We start from the raw sequence: 23,030 nt of genomic DNA on the forward strand, positions 1-23,030 counted from the left end.
TGCAGCTCCTCAATTACAAGTCCATGACTCTACTTTATGTCCTATGTGCACCACTTCCTGGGGCATTATGAAGAACTTGACCTGAAACCTGTATCTGCTTCGATGAGCGGGTGCAAACGCTTAAATACAAAAGGAGTAAACTAATAACTTTGTTATTTTCTGGCTATTCTGCTGGATGCACCCCCTCAAATGAAGAACACCCATAGAAACTTGGTATTGGTACTTGTGCAGCTGCCCCATCAGATTGCAGATCTGTAAAGGAACTGCAAGCAATTAACTCTGACCTCACTAAGTGCAAATCCTTAGGCTTTAGGGAGGGCCACTGTCTGCAGTGACAGAAGGGGAGTGGAGTTAATTTAACATGACCAAAAAACAAATTCTGTCTTAAAATTATATCACTTATAGGCCTTTTAAGGCTTCCAACAGTGGATATATTTCATCCCATTAAAAAATCAGTGAATCTGAATAATTAGTTGGGAAAATAGGGGTAAAGAGATAGTAGAGGCACTGGCTATAACATTCCAAAATTCTTTAGATTCTGAACAATCCCAGTAGATTGGAAATGAGTAAATGGAACTGTCCTTGATGAAAGGAGAGAGACAGAAAACAGAACTATGGGCCAGTTAGCCATCAGTCATTAGGAAAATGCTGGAATCTATTATTAAGGAAGTCTCAACAAGACTTTTTTGAGGATGTTTCGAGTAGCGCAAAGGAGGGCCCAAGAGTGTGGTACACTTGGATTTCTAAAAGGCATTTAATGGGTGCCACAGAAAAAGGTCAACAAAGGTGCACAACACTGAGGGTAATATATTAGCATGGATGGAGGACTTGTTAATGGACAGAAATCAGAGTAGTGTTATGAATACATAATTTTGTGATATACAAGTTTTAGGAATACAACTTAGTTTGTGGATTGAAATGTTTAAATACAAGAAATTAAAACTTCAGGGTTGAGAAGCTGATAAAGCCAAAAGTAATTGCAATTCAAAGGTTTACTTAATAAAGTCAGATGAAGTGGACAAACACTGTAATGGGTGACTCCTTTCTGAGTCTTGGTGGAGGCTAGGGCTGGAATTTTGCCGGCCCGCCCACCACGGGAATCAGAATGGGCGAGGGGCCCAGTGGACAGCTGTCAGTTTTCCTCGGGCGGGATTTTACAGTTTCCTGGCAAGCAAGGCCATAAAATTCCGTCCTAGATGTCTACAGTTGCCTCCATAAGGGATTTAAATTATTCACGTGAGTCCCAGAATCAAAGTATTTTGAAGCTCAAATTAATTAGTTTCAATCTCTATCCCGGACATCCCAGGGGTACCACATTGCTGTGGGGATAAACTGCAGGGAGTTTTTTTTTCTGTTTTGGGTTTTTGTGTGTGAATTTTCACAGAAGCAGTCAGCCAGCTAGGAAGCAGCTTTGAGACAGGCAATTGAAGACTGAGTCCAGTGCTGCAAAGCAGCCATAGACCATGAGCAGAGCGGGCTATAAGAAATCAGGAGTGCTCTGAATTTGGAGTCACTAAGAATGCAGTGTGGCCTGGGCTTGAGCTATTGAAGGAGAGAATTGGAAGCTGCCTAGCCTGATGTTAGTGAAAGATCCACAAGAAACCTCATACCTTGGAGAATTGCAGAAAGACTGAATAACGTCAAAGTGAATTCCTGGAAGTTGTAGCACACCTTGGTTTAGTCCCATGAGAAACAAAAGAACACTCAAGATCATGAAAACTACAGAGGAGCTCTTGGGTGGAAATAAAAATAGAACGGGAAGTGATCCATTGAGATTTTCAGCCTTAAAGAGCAAGTGTTTATGAAATAAAGTAGTCAGGAGAAATTGCTTTAGCCCTTGTACAGTAACGGTTTTTATTTAAAACATGAAATATTGTGGCTTCATTTTTCAGCAGATAACTGGGAGTTTCTATTTGTGTTTTCTTTAAGTTGGTGGTCTTCACAAAACAAAAGGATAACAAGAGATAAATTGCCATTTTCAAGATGGCAGGGGTGCAAAGGATCAGTTATGGGGTGTGAACTATTTATAATCTGCATTAAGGGCTTAGATGAAGAAGACAAGGGTAATGGATCCAAATTTGCTCATGGTTCAAAACAAGGTGGGTATGTTATTTACTCGTCTCTAATTGTCCTTGAGAAAGTCATGATGAGCTGCCTTCTTGGACCCCTACAGTCCATGTAATGGCGAAAGATCCACAGCATTGTTAGGAAAGGGGTTCCAGGATTTTGACCCAGGGACAGTGTTCCCATATGTCAGCCGCCTTTGTCCTTCTAGGTGGTAGAGATCATGGGTTTGGAAGGTTCTGTCAAAGAAGCTATATGGAGTTGCAGCAGTGCATCTTGTAGATGGTGCACAGTGCTCCCACTTTGCATCAGTAGTGGGGGAGTGGATGGGGTGCCAATCAGATGGGCTGCTTTGTTTTGGATGGTGTTGAACTTCCTGTTGACAAAGAGAAAACACCCTTCACCTAAAAAAATTCCATCTAAGCAATGCGGGGGAAATTTCAGAAGAATGTATTTGAGGCAGTTTAAACTGAACATATTAGTTTTTGAAACCCATACATATATATGTAATATGTGTACTCAAATATATGTTACAACATTTAAATTACTTTCAAATTTATAAGAGATTTGAATTCAGCTTATGCTATTTTTCATTGATTCTGGTCTGTTGAGCAGAAAGTGAACAAGTAGACTCAGGACATCATCATTGAACCCTCTCACATTGTCTCCTTCAATATCCTCATATAGGCGCATACTTTCTGTCCCCCAACAAATGTTCTTGCGGTGGTTATGCTGGTCTGCCCCAGAAGACAGAGCTAGAGTGTTTAACTGATAGCAAAAGAAAGAGAAAAAAATTCCATCTGTAATTACAGCTTGGGAGACGAATGGTCGGGTTACATCTGCCTCACTCCAGAAACCTGAAATAACAAAAGAATTAGATTATCAGCTTGAGAAAACATACACAATACACAAAATACACAATGGGCAATTATGCTCTCAAAGCCCCAAAAAAGTCCAAGAAAATTCTTCCAAGGGTGGAAGTGGTGCATTATTGCTGTTTGGCAAGTTACTCGGCTCAAGAGCCATTCGGGATGGCAACAAGTGCTGGCCTTGCCAGCAATGTTGGCATCCCATGAAAGAATTTTTTTAAATGCGAAATTGCTCACATGGATCAGCTGTATCCACAGATCAGTTCATTTGGAGATAGTTATAGAACATAGAACAGTACAGCACAGAACAGGCCCTTCGGCCCACGATGTTGTGCCGAGCTTTATCTGAAACCAAGATCAAGCTATCCCACTCCCTATCATCCTGGTGTGCTCCATGTGCCTATCCAATAACCGCTTAAATGTTCCTAAAGTGTCTGACTCCACGATCACTGCAGGCAGTCCATTCCACACCCCAACCACTCTCTGCGTAAAGAACCCACCTCTGATATCCTTCCTGTATCTCCCACCATGAACCCTATAGTCATGTCCCCTTGTAATAGCTCCATCCACCCGAGGAAATAGTCTTTGAACGTTCACTCTATCTATCCCCTTCATCATTTAATAAACCTCTATTAAGTCTCCCCATAGCCTCCTCCGCTCCAGAGAGAACAGCCCTAGCTCCCTCAACCTTTCCTCATAAGACCTACCCTCCAAACCAGGCAGCATCCTGGTAAATCTCCTCTGCACTCTTTCCAGCGCTTCCACATCCTTCTTATAGTGAGGTGACCAGAACTGCACACAATATTCCAAATATGGTCTCACCAAGGTCCTGTACAGTTGCAGCATAACCCCACGGCTCTTAAACTCAAACCCCCTGTTAATAAAAGCTAACACACTATAGGCCTTCTTCACAGCTCTATCCACTTGAGTGGCAACCTTCAGAGATCTGTGGATATGGACCCCAAGGTCCCTCTGTTCCTCCACAGTCTTCAGAACGCTACCTTTGACCCTGTAATCCACATTTAAATTAGTCCTCTCAAAATGAATCACCTCACATTTATCAGGGTTAAACTCCATTTGCCATTTTTCAGCCCAGCTTTGCATCCGATCTATGTCTCTTTGCAGCCTACAACAGCCCTCCACCTCATCCACTACTCCACCAATCTTGGTGTCATCAACAAATTTACTGATTTACACCCTTCAGCCCCCTCCTCTCAGTCATTAATAAAAATCACAAAGAGCAGAGGACCAAGCACTGATTCCTGTGGCACTCCGCTAGCAACCTGCCTCCAGTCCGAAAATTTTCCATCCACCACCACCCTCTGTCTTCGATCAGATAGCCAGTTACCTATCCAATCGGCCAACTTTCCCTCTATCCCACACCTCCTTACTTTCATCATAAGCCGACCATGAGGGACCTTATCGAATGCCTCACTAAAATCCATGTATATGACATCAACTGCCCTACCTTCATCAACACACTTAGTTACCTCCTCAAAAAATTCAATCAAATTTGTGAGGCACGACTTGCCCTTCACGAATCCGTGCTGACTATCCCGGATTAATCCGCATCTTTCTAAATGGTCGTAAATCCCATCCCCAAGGACCTTTTCCATCAATTTACCAACCACCGAAGTAAGACTAACCAGTCTATAATTACCAGGGTCATTTCTATTCCCTTTCTTAAACAGAGGAACAACATTCGCCACTCTCCAGTCCTCTGGCACCATCCCCGAGGACCCAAAGATCAAAGCCAAAGGCTCTGCAATCTCATCCCTTGCCTCCCAAAGAATCCTAGGATATATTTCATCAGGCCCAGGGGACTTATCGACCTTCAGTTTATTCAAAACTGCCAGGACATCCTCCCTCCGAACATCTATTTCCTCCAGCCTATTAGCCTGTAACACCTGCTCTTCCTCAAAAACATGGCCCCTCTCCTTGGTGAACACTGAAGAAAAGTATTCATTCATCACCTCATCTATCTCTACTGACTCCATACACAAGTTCCCACTACTGTCCTTGACCGGCCCTAACCTCACCCTGGTCATTCTTTTATTCCTCACATTATGCAACCATTTAATGGGAATCCTACCACTATTTATAAACTGACTTGTCACGGACTTTTTATATGAACAGATCAAACTGCCTTGTATATTCTTTTGCAGTTATTTCCCAGATGTTTGGATAATTTAGAAATCCTCAATGATCATTGTGAAATTGGTAGTATAATTTAACTGTAGCTTCCTGTTATTGATTCAACATTTTTGATGGTAAATTTAAGGTTTGTTCCAAAACCTTGGTGGCAGTGGTTAGCACTGCTAATTATTAACCAGTAAATAGTGTAATGGTACAATCCTAGCCATAGAAAGAATCAAAAGTACACAGCTAAACCAAAAGAAGCACTGACGAAAGCAAGTTTGTGCCTTCAGAATCTGAACAGAAAAAAGATTTTAAAAGAACTTCTAGGACATTCACATGTTCAGAATAGCAGCTCCAACATACCATATCTAAAGATTCCATATTCAATTAAATTATAAAATCTCTTGAATGCTTTTAAGCACAAACTTGGCTTCCACTTCCTTTAGCTTGTAAATTGACTCCTCTAGTCTCATGCAAAATGATTCAGTCATTTAGTGATTATTTAGTCATCATATTTGTCAGTGAAAGAATTGAAGTGTTGCTTTGTATGTTAAGCTTCATCAGTTAAATCAGCAAAGATTTGTAGCAACTAGTTTGCTTAACTGAATGAGATACATAACTCAAGGATTCACAAAAAAAAGGAAAATAAGCAAAGCAGGGTTCACAAGGGAAAAAAAATAAGAGCACATATTATAAAAACAAGCCCTTTAAGCTTTGATGAATTACACTGCCTAACCTTGATACATTGCCTGTGCTCCAGTCCAAGCAAACAAACTTGCAATGCCACTGGCACGCAAACGCACTTCAATCTGGTCAGATAGGTTGTCTTTTATTAGTTTTTCTCGTCTCAATTTATCAGAAGCAAAGTGAAACTGGGTATGCCCATAGCAAGAAGAATCGGCAATCTTTGATCCTGTAAAGAGAAGACATACAAGTATGGTCTTCTACTAGGTCATAGTAAAATGAAATACAATACAGTAATTCAGCTGAATTCTACTTCCCATACCCATCAAAAACAAGCTGTGGTACAACATTTACTTTCATAAAATATTCAATTATGCAAATCGTAATGGTGAAAAATTAAAATGTAAATACTCATCCACAAATCCGTTTCCCATCTTACCGATGAAAATATTGTTGTCATACTGCCGTTGAAATAATGGAAGCCGACTTGGTTCAATTTGAATAACTGGAACATTTTCAGGAATTGAATGTTCTAAGGGCACAAACTAGGAAGACAAACAGGCCGAATTTTAAAAATGCCTCTTTTTCAAGTTAACAGCTAACTTTTAAGGGTTAATTAAAAATTCTGCATCAACCAGTTACCACGTTATAGAAATCAATTCTCTCATACAATCTGCTAATCCAGAGGGTGAGGTTAAAGCACTGAAGCAATCAACCATTTCAGTGTTTAATAATGCTAAAAGTTTGCATCTTAACAGTGAATGAAGATGAGGCTTTAAAGGTTGATAAATTATTAACCAATAAGAGTATAACGGTACAATCAATAAACATAGAAAGAACCAAAAGAAGTATACAGCTAAACCAAAAGAAGCACTAACGATGAAAAGTTTGCGCTTTCAGAATTTGAACAGAAAAATTGAAGAAACCATGCTGAATATTATTTTAAAAGAACTGCTAGGATATTCACATGGTCAGAGTAGCAGCTCCTAACATACCATATCTAAAGATTCCATATTCCATGTTCAATTAATTACAAAATCTCATACAGGTGCTTCAGAGCAAACTTGCCTTCCCCTTCCTTTAGCTTATAAATTGACTCTAGTCTCATGCAAATTGATTCATGTTGGCCAAAGTAGGGGGAAAATGAGCCAAAAGAGAATGGCAAACCTGACTTTTTGAAAGGAAAATCACCTTGCAAACAGAAAAAAAACAAGTGCCATGCAGAAAATAAAATATTGAATTCTAAAGTTAGTAAGATCCAAAAGACCAATCAGCTGGTCTTACCTGACTAAATGCAACTGCAAGAAAAAGTTATCTTTAACTAAACATGCTGAAAGTCTGATGTGCTACTCTAAAGATAATTATGCCACACATAGGTGTGAAATAGGTTACTTCCTACAAGACGAACATAATTAAGGAGTCAAGCGCAGCACAGTGGTTAGCAGTGCTGCCTCATAGAGCCAGGGACCTAGGTTTGATTCCGGCCTTGGGTGCTCCAGTTTGCTCCCACAGTCCAAAGATGTGCAGGTTAGGTGGATTAGCTATGGTAAATGCACAGGAGTGGGCCTGGGTGGGGTGCTTTTCAGAAGGTCGGTGCAGACTCAATGGGCAGAATGGCCTCTTTCAGCATTGTAAGGATTCTATGGTCCTAAAAGAGGAATTTGTATTGGCCCAGGGTAGCATTTTCAGAAGAGTTGGAAGGTTGGAAATTCAAGGCACCCCTCCTCCAGAAACTAGGGCACGTGATCACGCAGGCTCTGCATTCAACACTATCAAAGAAGCCATCCTTCAAATGATACATTTCTGCCCTCTCGTTAAATGTAAAAAGAAGCCCATGGCAAAGGAAATCGCATAGAATTCTGGCCAATATTTAATGCTCTTTAACTGTACAAGCAGAGACAGATTATCTCATTATCACATTGCTGTCTGTGTGCAAATTAACTGTGATTCCTATGCGATAATAGTGACTGTACTTGGGTGTAAACTGCTTTAGGATGCCTGAGGGGTTTTCAAATGTGCTACATAAATGCAAGCTTGCTTTCTTTCCCCAACAGAGTGTGTTTATACACAGCACACTTTAAATAACAAGCTCTCTTCAAAGTTGCAGACATCAAAGTAAATCACATTGAAATACAGAAAGTGCAGGATGGATCTTAAAAAGCAATTAGGAAAGCAAAGTCGGGATATAAGAAAGTTCTGGCTGGTAAAAGTAGGGAAAATCCCAAGATATTCTATAAGTATGTCAATGGGAAGAGGATAACCAGGAAAAGAATAGGGTAATTAGGGATTAAGGGGACAATCTGAGAGTGGAGCCAGAGGACATTGGTAGTGTTGAACCAATACTTCACATCTGTCTTCATCCAAGAGAATGAGGAAGGAGGTAGGAATTCAGGGAGAGAGACTGCAAAGTTCTTGAGCAAATTGATATAGGGAGAGGGAGAAGCAGTATTGCCAGGCTTAAAAGTGGACAAATCCCCAGGTCCGGATGAACTGTGTTTCAGGCTGTTGTGGGAGGCAGAGAGGAGATTGCAAGGGCTCTGACCCAAATTTTTATTTCCTCTTTGGTCACAAGGGAGGTCATGACGTGGAGATGCCGGCGTTGGACTGGGGTAAACACAGTAAGAAGTTTAACAACACCAGGTTAAAGTCCAACAGGTTTATTTGGTAGCAAAAGCCACACAAGCTTTCGGAGCTCCAAGCCCCTTCTTCAGGTGAATGGGAATTCTGTTCACAAACAGGGCATATAAAGACACAGACTCAATTTACATGAATAAGGTGCCAGAGGACTGGAGAACAGCTAATGTGGTTCCGCTATTTAAGATAAGCCAGGGAACTACAGATCAGTGTAGGGAAACTATTGGAAAAAATTCTGAAGGACAGCATTTATCGCCACATGGAGAGGCAAGGTTTGATTAGGGATAGTGAGCATCATCAGAGGGAAATTATGCCTAACAAATTTGACTGAATTTTTTGAGGTGACGAGGTGTGTAAATGAGGGCAGTGCAATTGATGTAGTTTATATGGATTTCAGCAAAGCCTTTGACAAGGTTCCACATAGGAGACATAAAGGAGGGAAATGCACATGGGATGCAGGGTATTTGATAAAGTAGGTTCAAAATTGGCTCAGTTGTAGGAGATAGAGGGTGATGACAGAAGGCTGCTTTAGTGACTGGAAGCCTGTGTGTGTGTGTGTGTGTGTGTGTGTGTGTGTGTGTGTGGGTGAAGGGGGGGGGTTTGGATTAGCAAGTTTGCGGATGACAAAGATTGGCCAGGTGGTTAACAGGGAGGTTGAGTGTCTTGGGCTACAAGATATAGATAGGATGGTGAAATGGGCAGAGAAGTGGCAGATGGAATTTAATCCTGAAAACTGAAAGGTGATACACTTTGGAAGGAGTAATTTGACAAGGAAATATTCAATGAATGGCATGATTTGTCCATAGATCTCTTAAAGCAGAAGGGCATGTTAGTAGGGTGGTGAAAAAGGCATATGGGACACTTGACTTTAGCAATCGAGGCATTTTAAAAGCAGAAAGTCATATTTGAGTTGTATAGGACTTTGGTGAGGCCACAGCTGGAGTACTGTGAGCAGTTCTGGTCACCACATTATAGGAAGGATGTGATTGCACTGGAGGAGCTGCACTGGGATGCTGCCTGGGATGGAACATTTCAGCCATGAAGAGAAGTTGGATAGGCTTGGGTTGCTTTCATTGGAGCAGACGGGCGACCTGATTGAGGTGTACAAGATTATGAGGGACAGAGTGGATAAGGTGTAACTGTTCCTCTTATTTTAAGGGTCAGTCACAAGGTAAGGAGCAGGAGGTTTAAGGGGGATACAAGGAAAAACTTATTTACCCACAGGGTGGTGATGGTCTTGAATGTGCTGCCTGGGAGGGTAGTAGAGGCGAGTTGCCTCACATCCTTTAAAAAGTACCTGGACGAGCAATTAGCACATTATAACATTGAAGGCTATGGGCCACGTGCTGTTTAATGGGATTAGGTGGGAGGTTAGGCGTTTCTCATGTGTCAGTGCAGACTTGATGGACCAACGGGCCTCTTCTGCACTGAATGATTCTATGGTCTATGTGAATCATTGAATTAGAACAGAGTTGTATTACAGTATATGTTTTACAAAAATAAGCTTTTGTAGGAAAATGAAATAGCCTACAATGTCCTAATATAATGCTGCAGCAAACACAGGTAACATGACCAAAAGAGGTTGATGCTAGCATCAGCTGACTAAATGCAGGAAACTTCTGGACACAGAAAATGCCTTTAAATCCTTCAGCTGTCTTTATTGAGCTATTACCTCAGGGAGCTGTTCAGGAATCCGAATTTGGCAGTAAGGTTTGTCATCAATCTGGAAACGAATAGGATCTACTCGCCCTTTCCGATGCCCTCTAGGAACAGTTCGTTCACCCCGCAACCAGTAAAAGTTAACTTCTGGTTCATAATCTGAAACAAGAAGGAAGATATTCTTTAAAGCAATGCAAAATGCTCAAGGTTTAATTCTTTAGCTGTATCTAGTTACTCGTGTTAAATGTTAAAGCTATTCCAGCACAAGTAAAAGACTGGCTCCACCGGGCAATGTGGAAAATTGCTCAGGTATGTCCTGTACACTAAAAGCAGAACAAATCCAATCCGGCAAATTACCGCCCCACCAGTCAAATCTTGATCATCAGTCAAGAGGTGGAACAGGTCAAGTGCTAGCAAGCAGCAAGAACCTGCTCACTGACGCTCAGTTTCAGTTCCGCCAGAGCCACTCTGCTTCTGACCTCATTACAGCCTTGGTTCAAACATGGACAAAAGACCTGAATCCCAGAGGTGAGGCAAGAGTGATTACCCTTGACTCAAGGCAGCATTTGACCTAGTGTGGCATTAAGGAGCCCCAGCAAAATTGGAATCAATGGGAATTGAGGGAAAACCCTCCAATGGTTGGAGTTGTGCCTAACACAAATGAAGATACTTGTACTGGTTGGAGGTTAATTATTCACTTCCAAGACATCACTGTAGGAGTTCCTCAGGGTAATATCTTAGGCCCAACTATCTTCAATTGCTTCATCAATGACCTTCTTTCCATCATATCAGAGTTGGGATGTTTGCTGATGATTGCACAATGTTCAGCACCATTTACAACTCTTCAGATACTGAAGCAGTCCATGTCCAAATAGCCCCAGACAATATCCAAGCTTGGGCTGACAAGTAACATTCACATCAAGCAATGACCATCTCCAACAAGAGATAATCTAACCATTGCCCCTTGACATTCAAGGCATTATCATCACCGAATCCCCCACTGTCTGGAGGTTACTATTAACCAGAAACTGAACTGGACTAGCCATATAAATACTGTGGCTACAAGTACAGGTCAGAAACTCGGAATCCTGAAGTGGGTAGCTCACCTCCTGCCTTCCCAAAGCCAATCCACCATCTACAAGGCACAAGTCAGGAGTGTGATAGAATACTCTCCACTTGCCTCAACGAGTGCACCTCCAACAACACTTAAGAAGTTCAGCACCATCCAAGACAAAGCAGCCCACTTGTTTGGTACCCTATCCGCAAACATTGACGCCGTCCACAACTGATGCACATTGACAGCAGTGTGTACTATCTACAAGATGCACTGCAGGAACTCACCAAAGATCCTTAGACAGCACCTTCCAAGCAAGCAACCGCTGGAAGGACAAGGGCAGCAGAAATATGGGAACAGTACCACCTGGAAGTTCCCCTCCAAGCCACTCACATACTGACTTGGAAATATATTGCCATTCCTTCACCGTCACAGTGTCAATATTGTGTAACTTCCCCCCTAACAACATGGTGGTTGTACCTACACTACATGCACTGCAACAGTTCAAGAAGGCAGCTCACCATCACCTTCTGAAAGGCAATTGGAGATGAGCATTAAATGCTGCCCTAACCAGAAACACACAGCCTCTAACCTGCTCTTGTAACTATTGTATTTATATGTCTTTTCCAGTTCAATTTCTGGTCAATGATAACCCCTAGGATGTTGATAGTGGGGGAAATTCAGCAATGGTGATGCCATTGAATGTCAAGAATGACGTGTTAAGTGTTCTGAGCATTTAATGTTTTTATTTCAGTACTCATCTTGCATTTATTTTAAGAGGCTGTATAGTTGCATACACATATGGGAGCAGTGTGCATTAACAATGAAATTTAGTCAGTGTTAGGCACTATGATCATGCTGGCATTAGAACATAGCTGCTACTGATATTGCCACTGAGTTGCATCAACAACAAAATGGACAATTTGCAATTTAGGGTGCATGGCTGGGAATGATCAGTTCGAAGTTATTGTTGGCAACATTGTTCCTGTACATGGTTATGCAAAAACATACCAGCTAGAATATCTCCAAAAAACAAGTTCAGATGTTTTGACAGCTGTTGGAACTTCTAGACTAATAACTTGTTTTTTTTTAAAAAATCACAAAATGATAAATGCTCCACTGATGAGAGAGCATCTGTGAAGAAACATATTTAACATTTCAGGTGAGTGATCTCCCAGCAGAACAACATTTTCTGTTTTATCACTGACTTCCAGCATCTGGAGTATTTTGCTTTTGTATCAGAACATAAGGGAAGATCTAACACAGAGTGGAAGGCAGCAGCAATTAAATGAACAACATAATCATTACCAGCATGTCAGAAAAAATGGGAGCTGTGATCGTGATCCAAAATTGTTAAACTTGATGTTGAGTACATAAGGTTGTACATGGATTAGAAGCTTGTTGGACACCTGTCCTTTCCTCTCCTTCTCACCAGCCAGGGCTCCAAATACTCCTTCCAAACAGCAATCTACTTGTACATTTCAATTTAATAGGGTATTCGCTGTTCATGATTCAGTTCTCCTACCACCACCCCTGACATAGACCAAACAGATTGAACTATGGCTTTGCTAAACGCCTTTGCTGTCAGCCGAGGGAGGGTTGTGTTGTCGACCTTTTTGGCTAAGATCAAGTGTTGGATCAAACCCGGGGTGCAATGCCTTGCCAGCTTGGATCTTGCTTGCCTCTCTTGTGGGGACCCAGAACCTAGTTCAGTTTTTGGAGCAAGCAAGAAATGGATTCAGGTCTGCCCGGTCACACTGAGCATTGACTTTGTAACTTTAAGAATGGAGTAAAATGTTTTTAAAGAGTTGTGTTGACAAAGTGTGGCCCCGGGTAACGGTGCAGACTGGCTGGTATGGGATTATTGTACACCTCTCAGGCCGGTGAGGAGGAATAGCAGACGCTGGAAAGTCTTCGAGGCAGAGGTCGATTCCTTACCCAGGGAGGAGGCTCTGAGCAGCGGGTTCTCCGCTGCCAGGGCGCTGATGAGCCGCGGCACCAGGTTGCCGAGCAGCGGCAGCACCGTCTGCTCCCTCTCCCGGTACAGGAAGGGCCGCCGCCGCTTCACGTAGAAATTCTCCTGCAAAAGAGACTCGCAGACCAGCGACTTGAGCTGGCCGAGCTCCGGGCCGGCGGTGCTGAGGCGACCGGGCAGTCCCGGCACGAAGGCGGTCTTGGTGAAGCTCTGGTACCAGCGGTCCGCCTCGATGGACAGCGTCTGCGGACACACCACGTACTTGAGCCGCTGGAGGCGGGTCAGCAGCGCGATCTTCTCGGCCGCCGAGGGGGAGTCGTGAACCCGCTGGTAAAACTCCTGCAGCCGCCGCCGCTGAGCCGACTTGCTCTTGGCGGTTCTGGAGGGCAGGACAGGCGGGTACCGGGGCCCCGGGCTCACCGCCGGCTCGGTGCTCAGTCCCGCGCGCCCCGCTCCCAACCGCCAGCCACCATTCAAACCCACCGTGCGCACCAACCGCCACCGGCTGGGCGCCGCCATCTTTCTCGGGGGGGGGGGGGGGTGGGGCGGGGACGGGAGGGAGCGGCGCTCACACAGAGATTGGACTGTCCAATGGAATCCCAGATTGAGACTGAATTATCCAATCAAAACTCACATTGAGACTGAATTATCCAATCAAAACCCACATTGAGACTGAATTATCCAATCAAAACCCACATTGAGACTGAATTATCCAATCAACATCCACATTGAGACTGAATTATCCAATCAACATCCACATTGAGACTGCCTTATCCAATCAACATCCACACAAAGATAAATAGAACTATCCAATGAAAGTCCTCACAGGGTCAGTGAAAATCTGCATTGAGACAACACTCCAATGCAAATCCTTAATGTGGAGATGCCGGTTGGATTGGGTGGGGCACAGTAAGAAGTCTCACAACACCAGGTTAAAGTCCAACAGGTTTATTTGGTAGCGCTGCCCCTTCATTAAGTGAATGGAGAGTTGGGTTCACAAACAGGGCATACATAGACACAGACAAGATCCCAAAAGAGAAAATGCTGGAAAATCTCAGCAGGTCTGGCAGCATCCGTAAGGGGAGAAAAGAGCTGACCTTTTGAGTCCAGACGACCCTTTGTCAAAGCAATGTCTACATCAAGCCCCCACAACTTGCCTGGGCTTGCAAAATCCTTCTAACTATCTTGGCTTGAGACAATTCACATCTCTTTAACCTGTGCTTAACACTTTCCACTCGCATTGTCTATATCTGTCAAGACTTGATTACCTGTTAAGACTCACATTTCAACCATTATCTTCTAATTGAGTCGGTGTCTATATATACTGTTTGTGAACCCAACTCTCCACTCACCTAATGAAGGAGCAGCACTCCGAAAGCTCGTGATTCCAAATAAACCTGTTGGACTTTAACTTGATGTTATGAGACTTCTTACTGTGCAAATCCTTATGGAGACAACTATCCAATTAAATGTCCCAGTTGCTGGACGAGCATCATCGATGGAAGGAAAAGCAGGTTCCCAAGAGGCAGGGGAGGCGAGTGGCAAAGTGGTATTGTCACTTGACTCATAATTCAGTCCTCAACACCTGTGCCCTGCAAGGCTGTGTCCTCAGCCCCTAACTATAGTTGTATAGAATTTAGAATTTACAGAATTTCTACAGTGCAGAAGGAGGCCATTTGGCCCATTGAGTCTGCACTGACCACAGGCCCTATCCGCATAACCGCATGCATTTACGCTAGCTAGTCCCCCCTGACACTACAGGGCAATTTAGCATGGCCAATCCACCTAGCCCGCACATCTTTGAACTGTGGAAGGAAACCGGAGCACCCGGAGGAATCCCACGCAGACACAGGGAGAATGTGCAAACTCCACTCAGACAGGAATCAAACCCGGGTCCCTGGCACTGTGAGGTAGCAGTTCTAACTGAAAAACAGATAAGAATGTTGCTTCTGCAGGAGAATCACAAGACGACTGATAAGGTATGGATAGGGTTAAACTGGCTGGAACAAAGGAAAGCCAGTACTGCAGCTTGTCACGTACACTGTGGGCGTTCACACAAAAAGTGCCGTGAAAATGGGAGATAAGGATGGGAGGGAACAGCCAAATAAGGGACAAAAGTAAACATGGACGGGGACTGCCAAATTGGATAGCAAGGGCAGTAAACAAAGGCGGAGTAAACCTAGGGCTTATGATAGGTGATATCCGATAACACGAACACTAACTGTGGAGAAGGGGAGGGATTGAGAGACACAAAGAAATTGTATAAAAGTATAGGAGAGATACTCCAGTGTGTGCCTATTTGCTAGCCACCCGTTCTTGCAAGACAGTTAAATAAAAGTGTTTGCTACTTCAGAATTTGACTTGGAGTAAATTATTTGCAAAGTGAGCTTCGTTTCTCACATAACCACTGTGCCACCCACCATGCTGCCCACGCTGTACTCATTAGGTGTACTCATTATACACCTATGACTGTATGGCCAAATTCCCCCCCAACTTGATTTTTAAGTTTGCTGATGGCACCACCGTGATGGGTCGGATCTCAAGCAATGACGAGAGGGAGTACAGGAAAGAGATAGAGAATCTGGTGAAATGATGCAACAACAATAACCTATCCCTCAATGTCAGTAAAACGAAGGAGATAGTCATCGACTTCAGGAAGTGTAGTGGAGGATATACACCTGTCTACATCAATGGTGTGGTAATATAATCAGGGCTTAGTTTTAAGGCTGATTAAATTGGATATCCTAAATTCAAGAATTGGGCATATTAAAATCAAACACAGTCAAACCTCGGGCAGGCCAGACTTGACGAAAATCAAACATACAAAGACACGTGTCTGGGCCTGGCCCATCAATCACTCATCAAGGATCATTGCACTCTACTGAGACCCAGCAGGAGATCATCGCACCCCATTGAAATGCACCGCCCTATTGTTAGAAACCCAGATCGGGCCAGACTTTCTGTCACCGAGAGTTCCTGCAGTTATCTTATCTGGCAACAGGTTGCATGTAAGCAACACCATGGAGATGGACACCTGGGGGTGGGCCCCGGTGTCCTGTCAGGCAGACATCAAGAAACCCACTGGATATAGGGACCCCCTCCCGAGACCTCATTGATCGGAAGCCAGAGAAGTTTCTGGAAAGGCGGGGAGGGAGGGGGATAAAGGTACACATCTCAGTCATACCAGCAGCGAAGCCTCAATGAGGGAGGCGATTTTGACCATCCAGAAGACTGACCAGAAAGGAAGGAAGGAAGAAGCTGCCATCGAGACTCACCTTCGTGACGATGGACCAGAGGGACTCAGAAAATCGACCCTGCAGTTTAACCAAGCCATCTTTTGCAGGTAGTATTCTTGAATCTGGGTTATCCCCTTGTTTTATGTGGGTAATTTACGGGTTAATAGTGTTATTATCAATAAACTTATTGAACCTTTACTCGTGTTTGTCCTTTGTCCATCTTGCAAATAAGGGCACTAGGGTAAAACCTTTGAGTAAGCAAACTGATGGAAAGTATCTGAGAATTACAGGTACAACAATGGTGATGAAGTGGAAATGGTCGAGAGCTTCAGGTTCAGAGGTGTCCAGATCACCAACAAACTGTCATGGTCACTCCACGCTGACGCCATCGTTAAGAAAGCCCACCAACACCTCTATCTTTACAGGAGGCTCATGAAATCTGGCATGTCCGCTACAACTCTCACTAATTTTTACAGATGCACCATAGAAAGCATTGTTTCTGCTTGTATCACAGCTTGGTATGGCTCCTGCTCTGCCCAAGACCGATAGAAACTACGAAGAGTCGTGAACAAAGCCCAATCCATCACACAAACCAGCCTCCCATCCATTGACACAGTCTACACTTCCCTCTGCCTCAGAAAAGCAACCAGCATAATGAAGGACCCCACAGACCCCGGACATTTTCTCTTCTACCTTCGTCCGTTGGGAAAAAGATACAAAAATCTGAGGTCACGTACCAACTGACTCAAGAACAGCTTCTTCCCTGCTACCATCAGACTTTTGAATGGCCCTACCTCATATTAAGTTGATCTTTCTCTACACCCTAGCTATGACTGTAACACTACATTCTGCACTCTCTCCTTTCCTTCTTTATGAATGGTATACTTTGTCTGTATAGTGCGCAAGAAACAATACTTTTCACTGTATGCAAATACATGTGACAATAATAAATCAAATCTGTTTTTGTGTCATAATTGTCTGACATTACTGCAGCTTAATTTATCTTAGAAACTTCATGGTGTGCTAGGTGCGACTTTATTCCCAAAGGGGCACTATTTTTAAATTTTTCCACTTCCCTTGTTTAACATTCATAGACCTATACCATCTATCACATATCATTTCTTCTCTTGAAAATTGCACAAAAGTCGGACTCTGTTCTTTCTGTTAATTTCTACCTGCCAGCCTCCAGCACCAACTCATAGACATTGAGAACTGCAGTTTTCATTGCATCATCACCTTTTGGCCAGCACAGCATTTTTTTCAAATGGCACAAAGTACATTTCAACTCCTTCCTCAATGAATTTAAGCACTGAATCAAAACCATGACTTAAATCTGAGTCATGCTCAAGTTTTCCAGTCACCCCTTGTTTACGTAATCAAAGCTTTTTTCTTTTGAGTTCAAATTTTCTTGCTCCACCTGCTCTCAAATTCTGCATTTCCCCTTCTTTCTCTTTTCTAATTCAAGCTTTTCTCATTTCTCTTTCTGGTCAAATCTTTGCCTTTTTCTATCTCTTTCCAATTCACATTTTATTCTTTCTGACTCCCCTTCAAGTTTTTTTCATTCAATTGAAATCTAGCTAACTCAATTTGAGTGCTTATTGAGATCATTTTTTTCCCTCAAGGTTCAAGTGCTGAGGTATTCAACAGTTTGTGTTTTTAATCCATGCTTTCAAGTTGACTCCTACTTCCTCTGACACAACTTTCAAGTTGATCTTTGCTAACTGTTACAAGGCACCAAGACCCCAGTTTTCACATTCCAGAAATTCCTGAGTATTGAACATAGCCATGTTGACTTTTCATTGATTACAACAAAAGTAAATGTGAAATCTTGTTTATTTAAGCTCTGGAAAATTCCAGCGCACCCATTTTACAGGCTCCGGATTTGAATCCCACAAGAGCCTCCAATTTCTTGTGATCCCCATCGAGACTGATAACTCCTAAAAAGTGACATGTATTTCCCAATGACTGTCAGAAAGAATGATAAGATAAGGACTGGAACTTTCTGACTGTTCATAATAGTGGGATCTTCTGTTCCCAATGACAGTGCATCCTCGCCATGGGTTTCCCAGCAGCACAGGGTACAGGGACCAAAAGATCCCACCGGCAGCAAAAGTACATCGCCTTCCACCACGAGAAACACACCGTGGGGAGGCCAGAAAATTCCCCCCTCCCTCAAGATTTCATGGTTTGAAAACTTCTACTGTAACAAACAAACTAAAATCAACATAGGCTAAATTTTTTTTTAGAGTCATAGAGGTTTACAGCATGGAAACAAGCCCTTCAGCCCAACTTGTCCATGCCGCCCTTATTTTTTTAAAACCCCTAAGCTAATCCCAATTGCCCGCATTTGGCCCATATCTCTCTATACCCATCGTACCCATGTAACTATCTAAATGCTTTTTAAAAGATAAAATTGTACCCGCCTCCACTACTACTTCTGGCAGCTTGTTCCAGACACTCACCACCCTGTGTGTGAAAAAATTGCCCCTCTGGACACTTTTGTATCTCTCCCCTCTCACCTTAAACCTATGCCCTCTAGTTTTAGACTGCCCTACTTTTGGGAAAGGATATTAACTATCTAGCTGATCTGTGCCCCTCATTATAAGATCACCCTCAGCCTCCTACGCTCCAGGGGAAAAAAGTCCCAGTCTATCCAGCCTCTCCTTATAACTCAACCATCAAGTCCCGGTAGCATCCTAGTAAATCTTTTCTGCACTCTTTCTAGTTTAATAATATCCTTTCTATAATAGGATGACCAGGACTGCACACAGTATTCCAAGTGTGGCCGTACCAATGTCTTGTACAACTTCAACAAGACGTCCCAACTCCTGTAGTCAAAGTTCTGACTGATGAAACAAAGCATGCCGAATGCCTTCTTCACCACTCTGTCCACCTGTGACTCCACTTTCAAGGAGCTATGAACATGCACCTCTAGATCTCTTTGTTCTGTAACTCTTCCCAAAGCCCTACCATTGACAGAGTAAGTCCTGCCCTGGTTCAATCTACCAAAATGCATCACCTCGCATTTATCTAAATTAAACTCCATCTGCCATTCGTCAGCCCACTGGCCCAATTGATCAATAAATTATACTCTATTGACTTAATATAGAGCATTCAAAAGACAATATATGGAGATATATTGTGGGGGCAATGTTAAACTCGTCATTCCATTGAGAAACTGATAGGACCAATGGGGGTAATGTTGGGCACAGTGTAAAACTGGGGTTCCACATCACCCTGTCAGTTTCCTGATGGGAGAATGTTAAAATTCCTTTTTGTTTATTATTTTCTATTACTTAATAGGCAACTAATATACCAAACTGCAAAAAAGACACTTCCCAATAACTAATGCAACTGAAAATACCATCATTTTTAGGTTACACCTTACTTTCAGCAGATGTGTAGCCTTATAGATTAAGTCCCACTGTCCTCCCAGCTCCTTTCTCCCCGCCACTAGAAGACTAGATCAAGTCTTCTAGTGTCCTTTCAAAGTCACTTCACCCAGTCTTCTGAGTATCCATGAGCTGATTTCCAGTAGCAAGGCCCAGTCTGGTGATACCTTGGTCCTTAAATCTCCATAAGTCCTACTTCTTTGAACAGAGAACTATTTTCCATCAGAATTTTACTTGGTGAACACAAAACAGTCACAGAATCACAGAATGATTAAAGCAGAGAAAGAGGCCACCCGGCCTATCATATCTGTGTTGGCTCTCTGAAAGAGCAATTCACCTGATGCTCCTCCCTTGTCTTCTCCCTAGAATCCTGAAAATTCTTCCTTATAGATAATAATACAATTCCCTCTTAAATCCTTCAATTGAACATACCTCCACCACACTCTCAGGCAGTGCATTCCAGATCCCAACCACTTACTGCATGAAAATGTTTCTCATGTCTCCATTTCTTCTTTTGAATCTTCTCAATCCTTCCACCAATAGACCCTTCATGAAACCTTTATTAAACCTACTCCCAGCCTTCTCTTCTCAAATGAAGACTCCCAACTTCAACAATTTATCTGTGTAACTAAGCCCCTCATTCCTGAAACTATTCTCATGAATCTTTTCTACACTCTAATGCCTTCTCACTTTTCCTAAAGTGTAGCGCCCAGAACTAGACACAATATTCCAGCTGAGGCCAAACCAATGTTTTACACAAGTTTAATATAACTTCTTGCATTTATTCTCTATGCCCCTATTAACAAAGACTAAGATGCTGTATGCTTTTTAACTACCCTCTCACCCTCTCCTGTCACTTTCAATAACTTATGCACATATACACCCAAGTCCATCTGCTCCTGCTCCCACTTTGGAATTGTATCTTCTTTTTTATATTGTCTGTCTGCACTCTTCGAACCAAAGTGAATCACTTCACACTTCTCAACATTGAATTCCATCTGCCACCTGTCTGCCCATTCCATTGTTTATATCCTTTTGAAGTTCTGCAGCACTTCCTCACGGTCCACAATACTTCCAAATTTCGTATCATCTGCAAATTTTGAAATTGTACCCAGTACATCAAGGTCCTATAGTTATATATATAAAGAACAGCAAGATTACTACCAACCTTTGGGGAACTTTACTTACTCCAGTCCTAAAAACATCCATTAACCACAATGGGCGTGATCTTACTGGCCATTCACGTCATGCATCTGCTGTAACGAGGTCAGAGAATTTGGCACCCAGCCAAATATCCGTTCACTGCAGCGGGGTGGGAAAATCACTCTGAAGTGAATGGTGGTAACATTCCAGCCAACTTTGTACACATGTTGCTATTGTTTCTTTTATTCCATGAGCTATAAGGGAATTTGGCAAGGCTGGATGTTAATGCAAGGAGTCTTACAGGAGGGCGTTGATTAACACATCGGAGTATGATATTATTGAGGGAGGGGCAGTGCTGGCAGCTCAATATTCCGGGGTATAGAATCTTCAGGCGAGGTAGTGAGGTGCAAAAAGAAGGTGGGATTGGAATATTGATTAAGGAATCAATTACTGCATTGAGGGATGATATCTTAGTAGGCTCCTCGATTGAGGCCCTATGGGTGGAACTTAAAAACAAAAAGCAGGCAATCACATTGCTGAATGTGCACTATAGGCCACCAAACAGTTAGGGTGAGATAGAAGAGCATATATGTAGGCAAATGTCAGAGAAGTATAAAAATAATACGGTAATAATAGTAGGGTATTTCAACTCTCCCAATATTAATTGGGATAGGCAAAGTGCAAAAGGCTCGGGGGGCGGGGCGGGGGAGGGGGGGGGGGGGGGGGCGGTAGCAGCATACTTAAAGTGCACCCGGGAGAGATTTTTGAACCAGCACATAGAAAGCCCTACAAGTGAGGGGTGATACTGCACATAATTTTAGAGAATGAAGCCAAGCAGGTGGTGGAAGTGTCATTTGGGGAGCATTTTGGTGATGGTGCCCATAACTCGGTAAGATTTAAGGTAGATATGGAAAAGGACAAAGATGAACTGGGAATAAAGGTTCCAAATTGGGGGAAGGCGATTTTAATAGCATAAGACAGGATCTGACCAAAGCAGACTGGGAGCAGCTACTTGTAGAAGTCATTAAAAAGGAAATAGAGACAGTACAAAGCCATCATGTTCCCATGAAGGTAAAGGGTGGGACCAAAAAGTCCAGAGAGCCCTGGATGCCAAGGGAAATGATGTGGAGATGCCAGCGTTGGACTGGGGTAAACACAGTAAGAAGTTTAACAACACCAGGTTAAAGTCCAACAGGTTTATTTGGTAGCAAAAGCCACACAAGCTTTCGGAGCCTTCAGGGGCTTGCAGCTCCGAAAGCTTGTGTGGCTTTTGCTACCAAATAAACCTGTTGGACTTTAACCTGGTGTTGTTAAACTTCTTACTGTGCCAAGGGAAATACAGGATTGGATAAGGTATGGAAGGAAGCTTATGGCAAATAGAGGGGACTGAAAACACTGGATGCCTTGGAGCATAGAAAGTTCAGGGAGGTACTTAAATCAGGGGAGTGAAGAGGGGGCATGAAAAAACCCTGGCAGGCAAAATAAAGGAAAATCCCAAGGTGTTTTATAAGTATATTAAGGGCAAGCAGATAACTAGGGAAAGAGTAGGGCTCATTAGGGACCAAAGTGGCAATCTGTGTGTGGAGCCTAAAGACTTGGGTGAGGTATTAAATGAGTAATTTGCACCTGTGCTCACTGGAGTAGGACGATGCAGGTATAGAAAACAGGGAGGGGATTGTGATATAATTGAACAGATTAGCATTGAGAGGGAGGAGGTGTTAGCGGTTTTAGGTGGGTTAAAAGTGGATAAATCCCCAGTCCCAGATGAGTCGTATCCTAGGTTGCTGTGTGAGGCAAGAGAGAAGATTGCTGGGTGCTCTGATGTTAATTTTCAAATCCTCTCTGGCCACAGGTGAGCCAGAGGACTGGAGGACAGCTAACTTGATGCCTGTAAGAGGAATTTTCTGAGGTTTTCCCCTGGGGTGCCCTATAATTGTTGAACTTCACTCAACCAATACATAGACTGCAAAAGACAGCATATAGTTAAAGGACGAAAAGGAATTTATTTGCTAATGCATGCATCAGGAGAGAGACACAGTCAATGAGGGTTGACTGTCCTCTCTGACCTAATATTGCAAGGTAACATTATTATATTATCCTGAACGTTTCAATATCCTGTCTAGTCTCATCAATCAGACTGGAGAGTCCAATCACAATATTACACATTATTACCTCAGCCAA

General features: G+C 42.9%; 1 protein-coding gene across 1 annotated transcript; it reads right to left on the minus strand.

Moving 5' to 3' along the window:
• Positions 1-737: 737 nt before the first annotated feature.
• Positions 738-13,602, minus strand: mrps30 (mitochondrial ribosomal protein S30). The gene is made up of 5 exons (XM_078219456.1): positions 13,042-13,602; positions 10,063-10,208; positions 6,196-6,301; positions 5,809-5,985; positions 738-2,921 (listed from the first exon to the last, which is right to left on the minus strand). The coding sequence occupies exons 1-5, from the start codon at positions 13,595-13,597 to the stop codon at positions 2,638-2,640; spliced, it is 1,269 nt and encodes a 422-aa protein (XP_078075582.1). The 5' UTR covers positions 13,598-13,602; the 3' UTR covers positions 738-2,637.
• Between the last annotated feature and the right edge of the window lie 9,428 nt (positions 13,603-23,030).

Source organism: Mustelus asterias, chromosome 1, assembly GCF_964213995.1.
Source record: "Mustelus asterias chromosome 1, sMusAst1.hap1.1, whole genome shotgun sequence".
Classification (NCBI taxonomy): Eukaryota; Metazoa; Chordata; class Chondrichthyes; order Carcharhiniformes; family Triakidae; genus Mustelus; species Mustelus asterias.